At 39.0% G+C, this 22,308-nt stretch overlaps 1 protein-coding gene across 1 annotated transcript in view; it reads right to left on the reverse strand.

Annotated features, from left to right (window-relative positions):
* Window positions 1-22,308, reverse strand: part of cdk14 (cyclin-dependent kinase 14) — a 266,289-nt gene that overhangs the window by 140,233 nt on the left and 103,748 nt on the right. Inside the window, exons 3-4 of the mRNA XM_007897534.2 lie at window positions 21,028-21,122; window positions 15,356-15,435 (exon numbers count right to left, since the gene is read on the reverse strand). Of these exons, the coding sequence (XP_007895725.1) occupies window positions 15,356-15,435; window positions 21,028-21,122 (175 nt within the window). The remainder of the gene's footprint in view (window positions 1-15,355; window positions 15,436-21,027; window positions 21,123-22,308) is intronic.

The following is a 22,308-nucleotide window of genomic DNA, read 5'->3' on the forward strand; positions in this document are numbered from 1 at the left end:
TGAAGGAATTATTATCCCTGGAATAGCGATCTGCCAATCAACTAACAACCAGTTTCCTACTTACTGCTAGGTAAACAGAGGCATGTAGAATAAGGAAACTTGCTCAACATTTCACCCTACCAGGAATCGAACCCAGGTCTCTCGCTTGCGAGGCGAGCGCTCTAACCACTGAGCAACAAGTGTAAAGAATGCCTTATTAAGGACTTAACTATTATACCCATTGGTAGGCTGCAATGAAGTCCATGATAGGGCAGAACTTACTTGAATTAATGAACTCATTTTGACAGACTCCATACATGGTCAGCATGGCAGTGTCACTTCACAAGTTTGGAAGAAGGCCCTTCCGCCCATTTGATCTCATCCTTCAAGAATTCTCACCCAATAGACTTCCCATTACAGCACCAAACTGTTTTTCAAATGAGTCCAGAGCCTTGGGCTCAATGACCCTTCATGTAACCTATCCTATTGATTAATTACCTTCTGGGTAAAGAAATAAAATGTTAGTGGGAGTGGGGTAATCTCCAGGCCAGATGGTATATATCTCAAGTTGCAACCTTAGATCTTATTTAAGGCAACATAAGCTTTCTCAAAATTGTTCCTAGAATAGAAATTCATAATATATTTCTTGATTACTTGGCTGACAGAATTTTGTTAAGCCTTGAAACCGGATCTGGTTTTTACCCGACTCAACTGGTGTTTTCAGTTCACTGGCAGAAAATGCACAGCCCCAGAATATGTGAGCTCACAATAGCTCTGTCCTCACTAAGCTTAATGCTGGTCTCCTCACGGTCACATATCAGTAGGACTATCAACACTCAGGAAATGGGCTCCATAAGCACTGGCATTTCTAAAAGATGGCAACTGTGACTGGCTCTGGCTGATATGTGCAGATCAGAGGCAGCGAAGGTGATTTACCCTGTGTCTAAAATAGATAGGATAATATTGGCACCAGCAGCATCCCTTGGAACATTTGTTCATTTCACTCTACAAAGAAAATACTGAATAAAATACTCCAAGTATAACACATAGCATCCTATCTATTATTAACAACAATAATCCTTACATCTGATACAGTGCCTTTCACAGTGGGAGGACATCTCAAAGGTGTTCACAGGTGTATAAGGTGGAGTGACTGTGTGTTTTTGGGCCAACATGGTTGCCAATTTGCGCACGTCAATAATAAATGCAAATTAAAAAACATCTTTAGAAAGAACTAGAGAGAAATCCACATGGGAATGCTCTTGGAGGACACAAGGAGAGGTACGGACTGAGATGTACAAATGTCTCATGGCACATAATGGTTTCTACGAGGCTGGAGAGAAGAAATTAGCAAATGATGTTAGAGAAATAGAAACTGTCTAGGATTGATTCGGGAGAAAATGTGGGGATGGAATTGAAAGGATGATTATCCTGGAATTTTTATTCAATTACATCTGAAGATCAAAAATTCCTACATGCAGCTTTCCCGCAAGAGATACAGCAAGAGGCCTGGAGTCTAGTTTTGCATGGACTGGAAGAAAATGACTTGATGGGTTGAACATCTTTTGTATCCTTTGTTATGCTTTTGAATCCTAGTAATCCTAAAATCCTAGTTTAAATCCTAGATCCGTTTCCTCCACAAAATACACAGTCAATTCACTTTACCGTATATTCTGTGAAGCGCTTTGAGGCATCTCAACAAAGTGATAATGCTCTATATCAAATGCAAGGATTGTTATAAGTAGTAATCACTGCTAACTTGACTTGATACCCACATACAATATTTTCCACACTGGCATAAAAGGCTAGTGTTTGAGAAAATGATAAAACTAAGGGTCACAAGCAACAGTCGTACTTTTCCTGACACCAATATAGAAGAGTTCTTCAGGGGAACGGATAAATGATTCAGAAGGTTACGGTTCAGAAGGTTAACCATTCAATGCTTATTTCATTCCCACTTCTTACACTGGTGGGAAATATATTCCCTAGTGAAAGAATTTTAACATTCGACATTGNAAAAAATCGAGGGACAATGGCTGCAGAAAGGGATTTCCTGATAATTTATGGCCCTTTCTCTATTTTGAAACTTACTTTAAAATGTTCATCTTTTGATGAGAAGCAAAGCTGACCTGCTGATCAGAGATCAGGAACTCCTTGAGGCTCTCAAATTGGTAACACACAGACAAGACAGGAAATTGAGAGCAGGACAACATCATTAGTGAGGATCAAGAATTAACCTTTGCATGAGGGCAAGATATTTTCATAAAAGAGCAACTATAATAATAAGGGATGCCTTATAAGTATGATATATCTGAATAGTCACTGGTGATAACAATTGACAAGTCTAAAATCTTGTTCCCACAAATATCATCAGTTGTAGCACCTTTTGAATCATAGAAATGTAAAAATTTACAGCACAGAAGAAGGTTATTCGGCCCACTGTGTCTGTGCTGGCTTTTTTAAAGAACAATCATGTCAGATCACTCTCCCTCTCCCGGTTACCTCCCTGACATCCTCTTTTACTTTTTCTATAATCTTTGGCCCCTTTTTCATGATGCTTTATTTTCTGGCTCAACTTTTTGTTCCCACACACAGATACTTCCCTGCCATATTAGTTTAAATCCTTCTTGACTCTGACTAAGAATGTGGGTTCAAGTTCCAGGCCAATATTCCAGCGCAGTACTGAGAGGAATGTTGCATTGTGATCTTTAAAGTCATTAAGTGGAAAGAGGAGGAAGTTTCTCCAATTCCTGGTAACCAATTCTTCACATTAATTAGTCATTAGCACGTGGCTGTTTGGAGGACCTTGCTGTCACAAATAGTTCTCACATTTGCCTGCAAAACAATCACTACACTTGACAGTGGACACTTCATATTTAACTATGAAGCACTTTGAGAAATTTCAGCATTCTAAGCCACTATAACAATTCAAGTCGATTCCTTCAATATGATTTCATTAATAACAGTAATAATAATAGTAATAGCATGCTTGATCTGTGTGTTTTTAATTGTTGTATTTAAATTTTTGATGACATTTTGAGCTCCATAAGGATGGGATAGCACATTTTCATTCCAGGAGACATCAAACACACCCAAGCACTGAATAGGCCAATTGCAGATAAAAGCTCCCTACAACTCTGCCACAATGATAAGCAACTCCAATCTTAGACATAATAATAATCCTTGCATTTGATATAGCGCTTTGTCATGTCTTCGAGGCATCTCAAATCACTTCACAAAATATACTGTAAAGTGAATTGACGGTTGAGGATTGAGAGACCAACTTTTTTAAGGGAATATTACACCCGGAAAAGTGATCCGCCAATCAACTAACTGGGTTCCTGCTTACTGTATGCCTAAAGCACAGGGAACAGAGAGGGAAAAAACATTTCCCCACCCCACCCCCGATCATGTTAAAAAATGTACACATTATTTTCTCCATCATACCCTTCAGTCAATTTTGATTTGTTTACCAAACAACTATCAAATTTCCTTTGGAATTTCCTAGCTCAATTTGCCTCCACCACCTCCTTGGGTGGTCTGTTTCACACATTTACCAGCCTCTGTGTAAAGTAATTAAATCTAAACTGCTCACCTTGCCTCTTCTGAGCTGGAGTTTGTGCATGTCTTGCTGTAACAGTTTGACTATGTTAAATATATTTGTAGCTCAGTTTACCTTTACAAAGCACGAGTGTAAATTGTTCTGCATCCCATAATAGCTATCTTTGTGGCTTCTGAGTGTGCTGCCAATTTCTATTAATTATTAATTTTGGAATCACACTGAATACCAACTGGGTTAAAATGGTCTCCAGTTCATTCTACAATTAAAAAAAATACAATTTGGCTTGGATTCAAACTCAGACCCAAAAGTGAAAGAATACGGTTCTAACCCGTTTGTCCAACCAGTCTCCAGTTTATATATTTAACGTTGAGATTATGATTTTGACATTTAACATTTTATGTTGATGGTTAAAAAGAAAAGCTTTAAAATGAATAATGCTGACAATTTTTAATATCATTTTCGATGTACCACATGATCTATATAGCTAGATTTGTGAGTCTGGCTCAGTTGGTATCACCTGACTTTGGAATCAGAAGGTTGTGGGTTCAAGCCCTATGTCAGGATTTTGCCATGGTCTGGGCTGACACTCCAAAGCCGTGCAATGCTGGGGGGACTAATGCTCTGAGACACTATCCTTCGTGAAGGGTCCTATATAAATCCAAGTTGCTGCTATTGTTGCTTTGTAGGAGGTGTCAATTCTTCAGATGAGATGTTAAAGCAAGGTCCTGTCTACCTAACCCAGATGAGATCTCGTGGCACTATTTGAAAAGAGAAAGGCTTTTCTCCTGGGATTTTAGCATACAATCTTTCAGATAAAATTGGTCATTCCTTTCATGGCTGTTTGAGACATTGCTATGCACAAATTGGTTGAACCTTTCACCTATAAATACACAGTCACAACCTTTTGAGACCTTTTGACAATGTGATAAGGCACTATGATAATAATCCTTACTTTTGATGTATTTTAAATATATGTCAACCTCATACTTCCTTTCCCTTTTGTGGTTATCCTGACAAAAAGCTACAATTAATGGAACACTTTGAGGGTCTCCAAAGGGATGTGTGTATCTTTGAGTTAAATAATGCTAAAATAGATTTTCACATATTCCTGGAGGATCCAGTTCATACAATATTCAAAGTTTATGGTAATACAGTAAAATAATTAGAATGTTATGGTTTCACTAACTGGCTTCTATTTTGTCAAACACCTTCACTATTCTTACACAATTTCCTTTAAAAGTCCATTAAAACACACAGCTTTATTTGTACGTTTGTGCATTTGGGGAGGGAAGGAGAAGCTCACACTTTTATAAAGGTCTCCTCTGCCAAACAGGAATGAATAAATATATGCATTATGTTTAAATGCTACACCTGGTAGACAAAGGAAAATTCAGCAATTATTATATATTTAGATTTGGACACAATATCACACAGGAGATTGGTCCACAAGGTCATAGGGCATTGAGCAGGGAGGGGAGCCTCTGAAGTAGATCGGAAATTGGCTGAACTAAAGGAAGTAAAGAGAAGTTAGGAGCTGCATCGGCATAGATTGAGGTGATAGTGTGTTTGTGTTTACTTTTCACGTAAATTGTTTGGAAATGAGGCAGAAAGAAAGTAGTGTAGGTTTGTTGATAGCAGATCGCATTTAACATGGATATGTGCAAAGTAATGAGACTGGGAATACAGTGCAACAACAAAATAAGGATAACATATTGCAGTGGACAACACAGAGAATAGCTTGGGTATGATGGTAGAGCATTCACTGAAAATGACAGGAGTAAATCAGCTCAAGGAACATGATGGTTAAGATGTACAGAGATGTAATCACTTTCCATAGACCTTGATGACTATAAGGAACAAAGTGCCCAGGGAATGAATGGACCGAAACACTGTACAAATATAAGAACTGGACACAGTTTGGTGTAAAAAAATTAAAAGGTATACAAAATTGAGTTGTGAACAATATTTTTTTTTAGACTTTGCAATTAGCCAGATGGATTTTTCCGATTCCTGTATATTCTACATGTTTTATGCATCTGAAATTGCTGACTTTCTGGACACAAGAGGACTGCCTTCTCCCAGCTTAACGCTACGTACAACAACTCGCATTTATATAGCACGTAATTTATATCTATATAGATTTATATAGCATTGCATTTATATCTTCATCTAAGATAATGTGTTGGGAGTGCTGTAAATTTAAAACAAAGTCTTAACTTCAGAAAAATGGCTTCAAAGTTAAGAATAAATTCAACAATTTGCCAAATTCTGGATGCTCTAACATATGACATAAATAGAGTAAATCTAAGCTCAGATGGAATTTCTCCCCTATGATTTTCAGAACAAAATACACAATTGCGTTTGTACATTATTTAGAGAGTATTTCGTTTTCAAAGTACATGCTGATCATTTAGTGTAAGCTTATTATTTCTACAGAACTACTGAACACACATAATGGTATGAACACTACACATATACTGCTATCATGGGAAGCAGAATTGCTCAGCAAGTAACAGAACTCAACATTTTAATAAAATATTTATTGGGTTGTGTTTAAAACACTTCACATTTTGAGGGAAATAACACACCAAAGAAACGTACCCAGGCCATTTGAAATCCAGCAAGTTAAACGGAAAACTGCTTTAGGAATTTTAAAAAAAGGAAAACTAAATTTATTGTGCCAACAAAAGGCTGCTTCATGGGAAATCCTTGAGACAGATAGCTCCAAGCCCCAAATCAATCTAAAACAGCCCCATTTATTCATATTCTGGCCTCTAGCCAAAAGGCTTTTGGAAGTTCCTTGTGAACGTGCAGCTAAAATAACATATATCAACAAGAACTCTACAGCCCATTTTGAGCAAAAATGTGCTTTTGTAAATAGTTCTGCCAAGATGCAATTTGAAATCTCTGGGGCTTTTAGTGAATAAATGTCATGCATGGATTCCATCATGGTTCATAGCACATGGGAGAGAATTCTCCTTTTAGTGAACTATTAACTTTTTTTACCCTAATGTCCTTCTTTCCTGAAGGTACTGACTCAAGCTGGAGTAAGATTCCACAGGTGCCAACAGTTCCCAGTGCTTGACCACATAGTCTTTATTCATACATGTGCTAGACTGTCAGTACTTCCGATGTTGAGGCAGACTCAATATAAAACATTTGAAAAGGGAATTAGATGGATACTTGAAAAATAGACATATTATAGGAGAATAGATGTAGATATGAGGCAAGGCTAATGAGGTTAGGAATATTTCCATCAGAGCTGAGAAGGGTGAGGGGTGATATGGTATTTAAGATAATGTAAGCATTTGAAAGAAACATGAACATTTTCCACTAGGAAGGGGATTCGAGGAGAAAGCAGGAATTCAAGATTGTCAATTGGGGAGTAAAAGGAGAGATGCAGACAAACTCACACACAGTTGTGAGAGTTGGAATGATTTGCCAGGGTAGCTGTTAAAGCAGTTGACTGGGAACCATTTAAAAAAGAATTAGACAAACATATGCAGAAGGAAGGTTATCAGTGAGGAGAAAGGGAAGAGAATTGGGATTAGGAATCGATGGTTTCTTGCCAGAGCAAACACTAACATGAAAAGAATGTGCCAAATGGCTCCTAAAGTGTAGACTACAACAACAACTTGCATTTATATAGCACCCTTCACTCATGCAGGGCAGCATCTCGAAGTGTTTGACTAGGTTCTAGTCTAGATGGATGATATAGAGATTATTTCCAGTTCAAACTTCAGAAGACTGGAGGGAAAAGGCCCTTCGTCCCATTTGATCTCATCCTTCTAAAATATCACTGTCTTACTGTCCTCCCAATGCAACATTATGTTTTTTTTAATGAGTCTAGTGCCCTTTCTAGTACCCCACTCCCTTTTTTTAATTAATGTCTGGGTAAAAAAAATTCTTGTGTCTGTCCTGAAATTGCCCTTTACAACCCTAAACTGCTGTTTCATCACATCTGAAAGTATTATTCTGGGTTTACTTTCTCAATACCATTTAAAATCATGTATATTTCTCCAAGAGCCCAAGCTTGTCTAATTGTTGATCAAAGCAGTCCGCTAACTTTGGGGATCAGCCTTGTTGTTCTCCTTTGCACTGCAACTAGGACCTGGGCAACCCTCTTACGTCTTGACACAATTCAAAATTACATTTGTAATTTTTTATAATCTTTCACGTCGGGAAGACGTCCCAGGAACCTGATGACCAAAACCGCACACAGGACTGCAGGTACAACCTGAGCAGAGCACTGCACAGATTGAGTATAACTTCCGGGGATCTCAACTCAATTGAATTGGCCATAGCCCAGCATATTGTTTGCCTTATTTATCTCTGCCTCATACTGTTTTGACATGTTCCCGTGTTCCTATGGTGGAAGCCGATTCGATAACAATTTTTAAGAGAGTAGATAATTATTTGGATAAGTTTACAGGGCTATGGGGAGAGCGCGGGGGGAGTGAGATTGATTTGGATAAGTCTTTTCAAAGAGCCATTAGGGTCTAATTTGCATGATGATGCATGGCACCTTAATTTATATCAGTAATGTATCATAAAACTAAGAACCATTATGGTCCATATCACAACAGGACCCTATGCCATACAGTATTTATGGGGTATAATTATTTTTCACAACTGTTTGTGGGACACTGCTGTGTGCAATTGACTGCCACGTTTCTCCACAAAATATACAGTCGATTCACTTTACAGCATATTCTATAAAGCACTTTGAGACATCTCAAAGACGCGATAAGGCTCTATCTCAAATGCAAGGGTATTAGCATTATTAATATTACTACTTGCTTTGTATAAGAAGGCACTCAACAAATGAGTGGCTGGATAAATTCAGCTTATATTAAGGACATAAGAACATAAGAAATAGGAGGAGTAGGCCATTCGGCCCTTCAAGCCTGCCCTGCCATTTAATAAGTTCATGGCTGCTTTTCTAACCTAATTCCATTTACCCGCCCTATCCCCATATCCCTTCATCCCTTTAGTTTTTAAAATAGATCTCAAAGATTTGGAGGTTAACAGATGATTTGATTCTCCAGATATTCTCCAGATTTGGAAGTTAACAGGTGATTTGATTGAAATCTTTAAAATAATAAAGGGAATTGATAAAGTAGATAGGTCCAACTCTCCCATCACTGAGGAAATTCAGAATAAGTAAAATTAGTAAACAACCAAATTACATTTGTATAGCGCCTTTTCACGTCGGGAGGACGTCCCAAGGCACTGGACAGATGGAGTTACAGACCTGAGCTGAGGGGTGGGGGAGTGGGGAGGTCAGTGGGGGAAGCAGGGAGATCGAAAGCACAGTCAAAGAGGAGGGTCTTGAGGTGGGTCTTGAAGGTGGTGCGGGAGGGAACGAGACGGAAGGACTGCGGGATGGAGTTCCAGAGGATAGGTAGAGTTGCGGAAGGCCTGCCTGCCGATAGTGGGGCAGAGGGAGGGGCAAGATGGTAGGGAATTAGGAGGTCGCAGAGATACGGTGGAGCAAGGCCATGGAGTACTTTGAAGGTGAGGACCAGGGTCTTGAACTGTATACTTTGTGTGATGGGAAGCCAGTGGAGTCGGATGAGGATGGGGGTGATAGGGTCACGGAGCCTGATGCGTGATAGGACACGGGCTGCAGAGTTCTCGATGATCTGCAGCCTATGGAAGGAGGAGTTGGGGAGGCCGACAAGCAGGAATTTTGTGTAGTCGAGCCTGGATGTTATGAATGTGTGTATGATGGTCTCAGCGGCCTACGGTGTGAGACAATGGTGGAGCCGGGGGATATTGTGGAGGTAGGAAAGGCTGAGCGTGTCATGGCACAGATATGGGGTAGAGAGGATAGTTGAGGGTCAAGCAAACTGCTGAGGATACGGACTGGCTCAGTGAGTGGGAGTGTGCATTCTTGTATGGTGATGCTGTCAGTGCTTGAGATGTGGAAGCGCTGACGGGAGCCGATCAGGAGAACCTCAGTCTTGTTGACGCTCAACTGTAAAAAGTGAAATATGAATCCAGAAAGTATGTCACAGAAAATTTACAGGACAGAAGGAGTCTATTCAGTTTATAGTGCTTGTCTGAAGTCCTCCGAGACATTATCCTATTTGAAACTCATTATATCAATATTGATGTTGTTGTTCCTAACATCCTCACTGGAACGCTCCTTTCTCATCTCATTCCCCTGTCTTTTAATGAAAAATAACCATTTTGATATAGCATTTTGATACAGTGCCTTTCTCAAAAGGGTGTCACTAAGGCAAGAAAAAAGAGAAGTTATCCAAATCATATAGTGAATGATATGTGCATTCAGGCAGTTACTATAGGGCTCATTGTCACAAGGCACATCGAGATGATGGTGAGCTGTAATTAACAAACACTGCAGAGTGAATCGTAGATATTTTTTTCCGTTTGTAATCTGAGTGTGCTGTGCTTCATAATCCCACAGGACAGCACATAAGGTCTGCTCTCAAGCAGTCTGTAAACCAGCTGCTCCAAAACAACACAGAGTAACAAGAGATGACTGGGAATATAGGAACAGGGGAGCTCATTCAGTCCATTGAGTCTCTTCTGTCAGTTTCTAGATCATGGCAAATCTTTTAATCCCATTTCCCTGCCTTTACTTCTCTTAATAGCCATTGTTCCAAAGCATCTATCTCTATTTTAAAGGGCTTAGCTACTGTGTGCACAGAGCTCTTTATTAGAGTCTGCATTTATGTGGCAATTCAGTGGAATGGACTTTTCCTTTAAATGAATCATAGCAAATCTATAAACACACTCCTTATCCATTACACTGATACACCTGGTAATCCAAGAAAATAAAAAAGCCCTATGGCACTTTTACTTTGCCTAAAGATGTTGGGAGTCCATCATTGCAGTTTGTGATTCAATCACCAAAGGAGGTGAATGACCAGTCATACCCACGTGCAGGGTGACAGAATGAATGACAATATTGCAGTTGTTTCACCAGTATTTGAAAGAAGTCACCGACAACAACAACAACAAGATTCCATTTATAGAGCGCCTTTCACGTCGGGAGGATGTCCCAAGGCGCTGTACAGTTGGGTCAGGACCCGAGCAGGGGGGAAATGGTCAGGGTGAGGGGAGGGAAGGGAGGGAGCGAGGAGGGGGTAGAGAGTCGAGAGGGGAGCTGAAGGCACGGTCAAAGAGAAGACAAGTATACAACATGCATTATCCTGAACGTCTGAACAAACTGTATTATTATTATGGACTACGTTGTTCCACAATCCAAAAAGATGTGTGTTCCTTTTGAAGACAAGTTCATCAAAGATTCTCAAAGTATTTATTATTTAAACAGAGTACACAGTTCAAATGATTGGAATACTGTTTATTTTATTTATGAGAAAGGCCTCCGCAGTTCTGGGTTACCAGAGTATTTTTCTTTCAGTAAATAATCAGTGCACTCCATTGTTCCACATTGATGGAATCTAAAAAGTAATGTTAAAGTGTAATGAAAGTGTGTATTTATTTTCTGCGAGAAGCAATCACAAAATGATGCTAATATTCTTCTGTAAGCTGCCCTATCAAGAGTTTACCACAACATCCCTCACCATGATCTGCCATAATTGTAACACAAAACCTCTGGTCACAAGTAACTAAAACATTGCTTTTAACTTGCAACTTTTCCTCTGAACAGATCACCATCTCAATCAGTAAAATATAGTTACAACACTCTCTGACCCTTGCTATCATTCACTAACCTTAAAAAAATCAAAGAGGATTTTACCAACACATGTGCATGATTCTATGCTCTGAAAAGTCTGGATTAATATAGAATGCTCACACTTGGAAATTGTGGAATCATGGTCTAGTCCTGTCAAGTTCATAAATGTCATTGTCATATCTTACTCATTTTACACAGCTCAGAAATAAATTACACCAAGAGCAAATGCAAATAAAAGCTCCACTTCATATGAATATGAATAGGCAATTTAGCTCAATAAGCATACTCAGCCACTTTACAAGTTCATGGAAGCTCATCATCTTTCTAATCTCAGTCAAATGGACTTTTGTATCTGGATCAGGTGGTTACACCATCATGCTATTCCATGCTAGGACTACATAAACACTCCAATGAAGTACTTGGGGGAATCCTGCAATATTGGATATGCTGTCTTTTGTTTGAGACGAAAATCAAGTTTATCTGCTTGTTCAGATTGATAAATATCCCATGATCCTATTAAAAAAAGAGTGCTGACCGTTGCTTGTGGGAATTCGTTTGTGTAAATTGGTTGCTTGTAGGAATTTGTTTGTGTAAATTGCTGCTACATTTGCCTCCAAAACAGAAGGCATTATGCAGTGATGATTATCCTCAAGTGTGTTTGACTTGATAAGCCAACACAAAGATGCAAGTTTGTCCTTTAGATCTTTCTTGATTCCATTTCAGCTTTGATAAGATTTTGGATAACTACTGGATATTGCAACACCATGAGCTTACTATTTAACTGAAGGTATTTATGGATGAATTCCTTCGTAAGATGTGTAATAAGAGTAAAGTTAGATTTAATAGTCATAAAACTAATCCTTACATTTGATAAGCACCTTATCATCTACAGCGGAATCCTCATTTGACGGACGCCGTTTATCCCCGGACGTCGGGTAAATCAAACAAAGCGCTCAGCCCCGATGCATTGCTCCAGGATATAGATGGGAGGAGTCAAATTGTGATTGACAGCAGACTCCAGCCATTCATAATTGGCTGGAGTTGGGCTGTCAATCAGTGAGGGGGCGGAGGAATGGGGAAGAACAAGGGAAATTGTGATTGATTGACAGCTGAGCTGTTGTGAATGGCTGGAGCCCAGAGTTTGACAAATGGCTGAAGGCTATCAATCACCTCACCCGCCTTCAATTGGTCCCCTTCCTATCCAATGGGAACGGCAATGGGAGGGAGGAAGCACCGACCCCATTCCTCTGCTGGGTAGGAAAATGCTGGAGTTTTCTATTTACTGCGAGGTAAACAAACACGTGTAGAGTAAGGAAACTTGCCTAATGTTTCGCCTGCCTGGGAATCAAACTCAGGTCCTCTCACTTGCGAGGCGCGTGCTCTAACCACTAAGCTACAGTACTCCAAATATTATTATATGGCACCACCGCATCTCCTCCACTGGGCAGGAATGGTAATTCGGCTAACCTTGGACACCTCTTAAGTCGGACAAAATGTGATGCATTCGGCTTAACTGGTTTCCACTGAATTCAAGACATATTAAAGCTCTTCAAAGAATACACTGTAAAGTGTTGTGACTGTATATTTTGTGGGCGAATCTGGCAGATAATTTGCGTGCAGCAATGTCCCACAAACATGAATGACCAATTGGGTAATTGTTGGTAAGACACAAGGAGAAAATCCCTTCTCTTTTCAAATATTCCCATGGAATCTTTAACGCCCACATGAATAGACTGATGGGGTCTCAGTTTAACGTCTCATCCAAAGCACAGCACCTTCACACATTAGAGCGTCATGGATCTGATAAGACTATATGGATTCCTACTCTATTTGTAACAACATAAGAGAGATCATCATTAATAGCGAGCAGGAGGACTCGGGTTCAATTCCAGGGTGGGACGCACCCTAGGCAAGTTTCCTTACTCCACACACTTCTGTTTCCCAAGCAGTAAGTAGGAACTCGGTTGTTACTCAATTGGCAGATCACTTTCTGGGGGTAATAATCACTCCAAAATGGAAATAAAAAAATGTGATCACTCAATCCTTGACTGCTTGTGGGACATTGCTGTGCACAATTGGCTTCTGCATTTCACTCACAAAATACAGAGTAACTCCACTTTACAATATATCCTGTGAGGCACTTTGAGAGGTCTCAACAACGTGATAAGGCGCTGAATCCTATGCAAGGATTATTATTGTGAGTATAACATAAGAGAGCTGTGGTCTGAGGTGGTTTCATACAGTAACACACCAGAGCATTAAAGATGCAGATTCTCGCACCAAGAATGCAGAAAGTTCCGGGTCCAAGTTAAATAGTCTGCAGGAAAACATAAAGAGGCAAAGCACTTCCCTTGTGTAAGAGGCAAAATAAAAAAAAGTGCAGCATTGCCTTGATGGCCTTGCACAATTCTTGGCAGCCAATTATAATCCAGACAGACATAGGAATAGCCCACAGACATGTCTAGGGTTTAAATAAAAACATGGAAATTTCCCTGTGCTTGGAGCGGAATGTGCATTCTCTCCATCAAGGTACACATCCTGGTTACCAATACCTGAGAGTATTAAGATGGACAGACCCGAGTTTCAAGGACTCCAGAATGGGTGGTAGGATACGACTGAAGCTTAACCAGTTAGAACCATTAAACATCAATAACTTTGCCCGAAAAGCTTCCCGCAACTTTTCCATTTCGGACTGCCCTTCGTGTTGGAGATTTGGTTTACAGGGTTAAGGGGGGCTAATTGGCAAGAATCCCTGTTCTCCATGACTCAGTTGGCTCTCCATGACCCAGTCTGCCTTCCAGGTCTTGCAAATGGGCCAGACTGGCTGGTCTCATCAGCAGTGCCTGAAGTACTGCAGACCTGCCTGACTCAGAAGCTGGTTACCAAGACAGGGTCACCAAAGTTCCACTGCCACGCATGTCACTTTGGAGATTGCTCATCTCTGAGAATATCCTATTTACCTCCTCACACCTCCCAACACCCGGAAGATGCTCTTATCTTTAATGTTGCATTAGTTATATTTTAAAAGTAAGTTAGTCATTTATAATTCTGCAGGAACACAGAAAGAGAATAGTGCTTCGCCCACATCAGCAAATGCACAGAGTAGAAAAAGCAACAGATAAAGAAGTAGAATCTGCAGATGTTTTCACTTCTGTACTGTTATTCTTTGTACAAAGTTGGTGATGTGTACCATTATTGAGAAAGGGGAGCTTAGTATCTTTGTGATTAGAAATTGCTGACCACTATAATGGTGCTTTTATGACATTTATAAAGCTGTGTAGAATGAGTGCTTTCACTACTATATAAAAAATTTTTTATGAAGAATTGTAAAAACTAACTACAGGAGCAATCACACTTGCTGAGGGGTCTTTTTGAGCCTAAAGATAAGCTAATGTGAAGAGCGGAATTTTATCACACAAACAAAAATGAACAAATTTGCCATTGGCCACTGGACAATAAACCATTAGCTAATTGCTGCTTTTCGGAGTGGGCCTGCTACAATTTACAAAATAGGGCCTCAGTTTCTCTGTATATTAATGTTACTGAAAATGTAGACCAACAGAATATCTGGGGAGATTGTGCCCAATAATTGTTAAGCATTGGCTCAGCATTCTTAACCCTCAAGATTTAGCTTAGATTATATGAGTTCCAAGGCCCGATTTAGGGGTTAAACTCAACCTTCTGACCCAGAGGTAAGAGTGCAACCAACTGAGCCAGCCTGGAGCATGACATTATATGCTTTCTGCAACATGTAGCATTAGTAAAAATGAACAAGACTGGATATGAATTTGTCCGGTGCTTGCTTCAATTCCTTACTCTGTCTCACCACAAAGAGGGGTAATGCTTTCCCTCATATCTTACTAACTTCCCTGAACATTAAAAGGCAACTCTAAATGCAACTCTAAATGAAGCAGACATATTACAATAATAGGCACAATGATCTGCACAGAAAGCATCCAGACAGTATCCATGAGTTGTCATCATTTAATTTAAAGGTTGACCAGGGAACATCTTGATTTTCTTAATTAAACGTTTTGGTGAATTTTGCAATCTTAAACAATATTGAATGTACAGGTACTTCCGCTTTAAATTATACATTTAAATACAAACAATTCAGGATTGTTCTATATACTGTAATACAATACCTTCCCTGATGGCTGTGAATGGAGTTCCTTCCTCTTCTTGTAATCTGATAACCTTCAGGGCTACCAACTTCCCATTCACCCTAGTTTAAGAAGATAAAAGTGAATAATTTGTTTTTAGTCCTCAACAAAACACAGAATTGATTAGTATGAAAAGGGTATCTCAATAAATAAATGTACTGTATTAGATTTTTACACCAAAACTTTATCAAGGTTTACCAGCAACAGCTTTCTTTCTTTTTAACTGTTCACTTTATTCCAGGCACAAACAAAATACAGCACAGTTTATCAGTTAGCACAAAGATGCAAGGTAACAATGACATTGAGGGAATCCCAACCCTGAGAGATGAGGTGATTTGGTTGTCGTGGATTATTCAAGTACAGATTCTGTATTTCATTCAGGATATTATCCATAAGCAAATACTGTACAATGTCCCATCCCTTTTTCAGTTCATCCCCATGGACTAGCAGATTGGGTCAATTTATAACAACAACCAACCTGACTTTATATAGCACCCTTCATGTGGAATAACATCTTGGAACATTTTACAATATGCATACATATAAACTTGCAGTGAGGTGTTTGAATATCCAACCCACAAACCATCATATATCAAGCTAACTTATTCCCATAGGGTTATTTTGTGAAAGCAGATTTATTCTCAGCTAACTCTCAGCACACAGGACGACAAATATAAATAACAGTTGACCCTTTCCCGTTATATCTACAACCACTTGAAATCACATGAAGATGGTCAGGTTTTCCTTCTATTGGTCATTTGCCTCTGGATTGTCAATAGCATGAGTTAAATAAGCCTCAAATGCATCCAATATAATGTACCCTGGAGGAAAGTTGTGAAATAAGATGTGTTCCCACCAAACTAAAAACCTTAGGAAAATTCACATCAAAATGAGTAGATATCAAACAGTTCCAGAAACCATAGAGTAGGGCTTTCATATCCTCACAATGCCCATTGGGAATACAACTATTTGTGTCTGTTTGTTGATTCACCGTATTTTGGGTTCAGGGAATGCTCTAACATGTAAACTGCAAAATAATAATATAATAAAAATAATCCTTGCATTTGATATAGCGCTTTTCACATCTTCTAGATGTCTCAAAGCACTTCACAGAATATGCTGTAAAGTGAATTGACTGTATATCTGTAGGCGAAACGTGCACAACAGTGTCTCAGAGAGTCGTGGATTGAAAACGACCAATTTATTATTGTTTTTTGGAGGGATTATTATTAGGCGTGTGGAAAAAGGAAACTTGCCCAAGGTTTCACTCTGCCTGGAATTGAACCCAGGTCTCTCGCTTGCAAGGCGAGTGCTCTAACCACTGAGCTACAGGACTCCACAAACAAAATCATTTGTTTAGTAATTTACATGGTACAGCAATCTGTGGAGTTTTGTAGCTCAGTGGTTAGAGCACTCGCTTTGCAAGTGAGAGACCTGAGTTCAATTCCAGGCAGAGGGCGAAACCTTGGGCAAGTTTCCTTACTCCACACACCTAATAATAATCCCTCCAAAAAAACAAAACAATAATAAACTGGTCACTCAATCCACGACTGTTTGTGGGACACTACTGTGCGCAATTGGCTGCCGCGTTCACCCACAAATATACAGTCAATTCACTTTACAGTATATTCTGTGAAGCGCTTTGGGACGTCTAGAAGACCTGAAAAGCACTATATCAAATGCAAGGATTATTATTACATCTTGAGCATTCCCCAGAATATGGTGAATGGAAACTGAGATTGTCAAAAAGAAAATTAATTTAAAAATGTGACAAATTCCTCAGAACTCAGCAATTGTTTTCTTTTCCCTTCCCTGGGAAATGACCTCACACTGCACTAGAGCACACAGCGAACACTGTAATTGTATTCAGATGAGATTTCCTTTCAAAATATAGCATTCTTTTCCTTGGTGGGAACTGAGAAATGGAACCATAAAGTTTGCATACTTCTGTCGAACAACTGGACTTAGTGCTGTTTTTCATATACCCCTTCTTTACATTCTCCATCTGCACGCGCCAAAATAAGTTTTAATTATTTAACTAGCTTTTCCCTCATCATTTCCACTTTGAAATTCTGCACTCAGCCAAATTCCCTTGATTCCCAATTGGTGTTGTACCTTTCAGCCTCCTCACACTCAATCTCCAACCCTAGGAGTAGCTCAGTTAAAATTGTACCATTAAACTATTATTCCCTTAAAACCAGTCCTTCTCCAATTTCTCTCTTAGATGTTACAGTACCATTGCACAACGTCTTCTTAGCTGCTGGAAGCCACGGGCTTTTCCACAACTGCTATCAGTCCACCAGGAAATGTGAATGAGGCAGGGTGAAAATACAAGACCAGTTTGGATGAAGAAGGCCCTTTGGCCCATTTAATCTAATCCCTCGACAGCAACCCCAACTGTACCACCCCCCACCCCCACCCCCCCAACACAGCATCAAAAGCAGCTTTTATTCACCAAAATAAATTGTTAATGTACAGATAGTTATTGTATCTGCAACCAGGAATTGTGCAAGGGTTAGAAACCTCACCAAGATCATGCACTTAGCACATTAGCACCAGAAGAGTTGCAGCATTCTCTGGTTACTGTAAATAGTGGTATCGGCAGAATAAATGTCCCATATCCCTATAAGGAGTGTAGATTCTCAAGTATATCTCTTATGTACTGAGAAAGAAAAAAGGCAGCTTCAATGATGCTTGTCGGCATAAGTTCTTAATTAAACACATCACACACTACAGTTTTCTAACCTGCTGATACCCGTATTGAACAAAACAAGGCCATAGAACTTTCAACACAAATGACAGTGAGAAAATAGTAAATTATTTTTTTAGGTCACTACCTCCAAAGACAAAATTGTTTTTAGGTCACTCCTACTCATGATAAATTGCTTTTTGGGTCAGTACCTCTGAACTCTGGCAGATTGTGCTTTCAAAAAGCTACTAAATATACCATACAAGTATCTCTTCTCCTTCAACCTTTCCAAAGCTGAAGACATGCATGAGGGCAATTTAAAGGAATATTTGTTTACATAAGTCTTTTAAGCTCTTGAAGTTGTATCCACAGGAAGAAGGTTAGGTATAGTAATGCCAACCAGCACTCAAGCTACAATGTAAACAATAATGTGTAAAGCAACTGCTATTTATTCTATCTGGGCCATAAATTTAACAAAAACAAAAACATGCAATTATATAGTGCCTTCAGGTAAGATAACATCTTGGGAGCTCTTTTCAACGATGGGATTGAATGTCAAACACACAAGAAGGTAAAAGGAGAGATTGAAAGAGGGAGATAAACATAGACACAGTTAAAGAGGTAGATTTCAAAGTGAGATTTAAAGACAGATCGAAGAGGCAAGACGGAGGGGTAGACAGACCAAGCTCCAGAGGTTAGGTTCATAGACGTTGAAGGTTCAGCCACTGTCGGTGGCACAGAGGGATTGAGCAGAGGAATGGGGAAGGAGAAGATCAGATAGGTAGGGTGTCATGGGATTTATAGGTGAGGATCTTGAAGTCAATCCATTGGGAGCCAAAGAACCAGTGGAACCTGGCAAACACTGGGGTAATGTGTGTGTGGAGGTTAGTGCAGATGAGGATCCAACTATATTTTATGCATGATGGAGCTAAATTCAATAACTGGAGGAGTTAAACTCTTTGTTTAGTTAAATTATCTGTATAATGAGTCCTCAGTATTTATAATTTCCCCCAGTGATGATTGCTTTTGTTTTGTTCTTGGCAACAGGAACATATGTAAAAGAAAATAACAAAAATCTTACCCAACATTAGCACTGTGTGAAAATCAATATGTGCCAAAATAACAATGTACCACAGAATTATCAAGTCAGTGTCACGCTGATTATTTCAACCCAGTGCAATGTTTTCTGAGAAATCATTGCTCAGCTATAAATATCCAAATATGATGCACTTTCATGGACACAAATGATTACATGACAGTTGTAATTAATGAGTGTTTCCATAAAAATTGTGTTTTCAAGGGTAACAACTTATAATTTAAGAAATCACAGTGTTATTGCATGCTGTATCATTCTTGCTAAGAATACATTTCAGAATCTATTACTGAATTCCCCCATTAGCATTTCCTTTACCTACTGAATTTAAAAATATGAGGTGTGAAAATAGAAAATTAAATGATCTGTAGTCTGCTTTGCTCTGTTGTCGCCTACTGTATCTATTCAACACCTCAGTCAATCATAGAAAAATGAAACCTGTTCACAATTTCCTAGCTTTGTCACATAAAATCCCTGATTATACTAGCTGAATGGGAGTACACAACTCTCATTTCCCAGTATTCCACCAAGAACATTGTTCATTTCCCAAATAGCTAACCATGACTGGTTGGTTCTCAGCCCTTCAGTTGGGCAAAAAATGTCAAAATCAAGTGCTTCTTCTCAGTTTCCTTTTGGTTGCTCAATTCAAGAAACTTCAAGCACATTACAGTTCATCTAATTCTATTCATTGCTGTTGCCACACTAACTTCAGCATCAAATAACTTGCTTTTAGTTAAGCTTGCTTCACTTTCAAGGCCTAGATACAACTTTGCCCAAAAGGAGCTCACCAATTATATAACACGTAATTCCCATCGGCAAAGCTACACTTGNTTTTTTGGAATGCAANTTTTTTCTCTTTGGTGCAATCTGCTCTCTGATAATGAGCTCAAAACTAATTGCCTGCTTTGTTATTACTTTCAATTAATTGCTCTGCAATATTTTAGCATGTTTAACACAATGGGCTGAGCAGCCTTCTTCTATACTTTAAATTTCTAAAAAAAAATCCCAAACATTTTGTTTATCATGCCGCAGCCTACTGTGTGCAAGTTATGGGCTATTACTCACAACGATCTTGGAAATTATTAAAGTGCTCTAGACATTGGAAATGATATTGCATCTTTCCAATATTTCTGGTCCCACTTTGTTAAACATTCTTAAACACTGAGTGAGAGGGGACAGATGTCTGGGTCTGTCCATCTGCCACCTTGAGCTCGTCACCGGGAGTCTTGCAGAATCAACTTGGCCAAAGCCTCCCCTCCACGTGAGGGAAACACCGGCTGTCACTAGGCACTTTCCTCTGACAATACGCCAGAAATCAGAAACTTGGGGCAAACACAGCCATAGCTGTTATTCTACCTTCCATAACCGCCCATACTCTCCATTACTGCGATGCACAACATTATCATCAGGCTGTTATGGAGACGAGATTCACAGTTGTTGATTTTTTTCCTTTCCTCTTCCAATTTCATAGTCACCCCATAACCACACAACATATATAGCCGAGAGAAGGTAATTTGCTTGCTCCGGATAGAACATGCTATATCACCCTTCTCCCACTTTTTAAAATAATGATTTTAACCAGAATTGTAGCTAAGACCTCCAAACTAAAGTAAACTCAGCTAAAACAATAGCATAGGAACGGAGGCCATTCAGCCCCTCAAGCCTGTTCCACCATTCTATAAGATCATGGTTGATCTGCATCTCAACTCCCTTGCCCCATATCCCAAATTTATCTACCTCATTTTGAAAATTTTAATGTTTGAATGGATCCAGCATCCATGCCAGAACTTCCAATTGCTTTTTAATATTATTAAAGAGAAATTTGCATGATTGAATTACATTGCCCAAATTTTCTAAAGAAATGACACTTACTTGCTCTTTCCTTTATATACCGTGGCATAGGATCCTTCTCCAAGCTTTTCCAATTTTTCATAGGAGTCAGCCTTCCCAAATTTGGGGCTTGTTGGCTGGAAAATGAAACAAAAAATCATATCAAAAAGCGATCCAATTTTTCTGATATATAAACCATTCAATGGACAAGATCAATTGCTTGTCCTTTTGGTATGGCACATACTTTTGTGTAGACATTATTAACTTTGATTGATACAGTTTGGATTTACTCGACATAGACGTGTGTAAATGTGATCTTTTATCCATCACTTCCAACATATATTGACAGTGAAAAGTCAAAATTATCAACAGAGAATTGTGTGCATTTAACCTGCTACCTAAAGGTACCTGAGATTCAGGTGGCTTACATAAAAGAGCAACTTAAACCAGTTGATTTAATTCATTCTAGACTGTATTATATTTTTCGATGCCCAATACCATTTGCATCTGTGGCGCCAGATTGTTCATAGTTTCTTTTGTATTGAAGTCTGAATATCATTTCTCTCCAACACTGTTTTAGTTACAAGTAGTTCAAAAGAGAGATGGTTACCTAATAACTGAAAATGTTTCAGCCAACTATTCATGTGTTTCAACTTGGAGCGAGTGATAGAGCACAAAGGACTGTTCAGTGCTCTCTGTTAGAGAGAGGTCGATACAAGATCATCTTCATTAGGAAATTACCAACATGGTGGAAATGAAACTCAAAACGCTTTGGCAAAGAACATTGAACAAGTTGCTTGGATCAGAGTCATTTACTATTTTTAAAGTTTAATAGGGAATTATTTAAGAAAAAGAAATTGTGTTTTTCACTTCACTTGAGTTGCCTCTGTGTTCCAGTTAGGCAACGTGATCAGAACACTAAGTACTACGAAAGATCACAGATGTGGTTTTGGAAGACTTACAGTAATGTTATACATCTAATTAGAGCAAGTTGAAATACAAAAGCTTTTTAAAGAAGAAATTAGGTCTTGTACTGAGGCTGAAAATTGTACATGTACTGTTCATGTTATAATTAACTTAAAGACAACACACTTTCGCCCACAAATATCCAGTCAATTCACTTTACAGTGTGTTCTGTGAAGCGCTTTGGGATGTCATCCCAACGTGAAAAGCGCTATATCAAATGCAAGGATTATTATTATTATTAGATCAATTTTAATGATTGTAACTGAGATAGATTTTTATATTTCAACTATCCATTAGATAAGTCACCCATATACCAATTATTTTACAGTGCAGCAAGGCACAAACTTTAAGAAATAC

Source organism: Callorhinchus milii, unplaced genomic scaffold (genome assembly GCF_018977255.1).
Source record: "Callorhinchus milii isolate IMCB2004 unplaced genomic scaffold, IMCB_Cmil_1.0 Scaffold2, whole genome shotgun sequence".
Lineage (NCBI taxonomy): Eukaryota > Metazoa > Chordata > Chondrichthyes > Chimaeriformes > Callorhinchidae > Callorhinchus > Callorhinchus milii.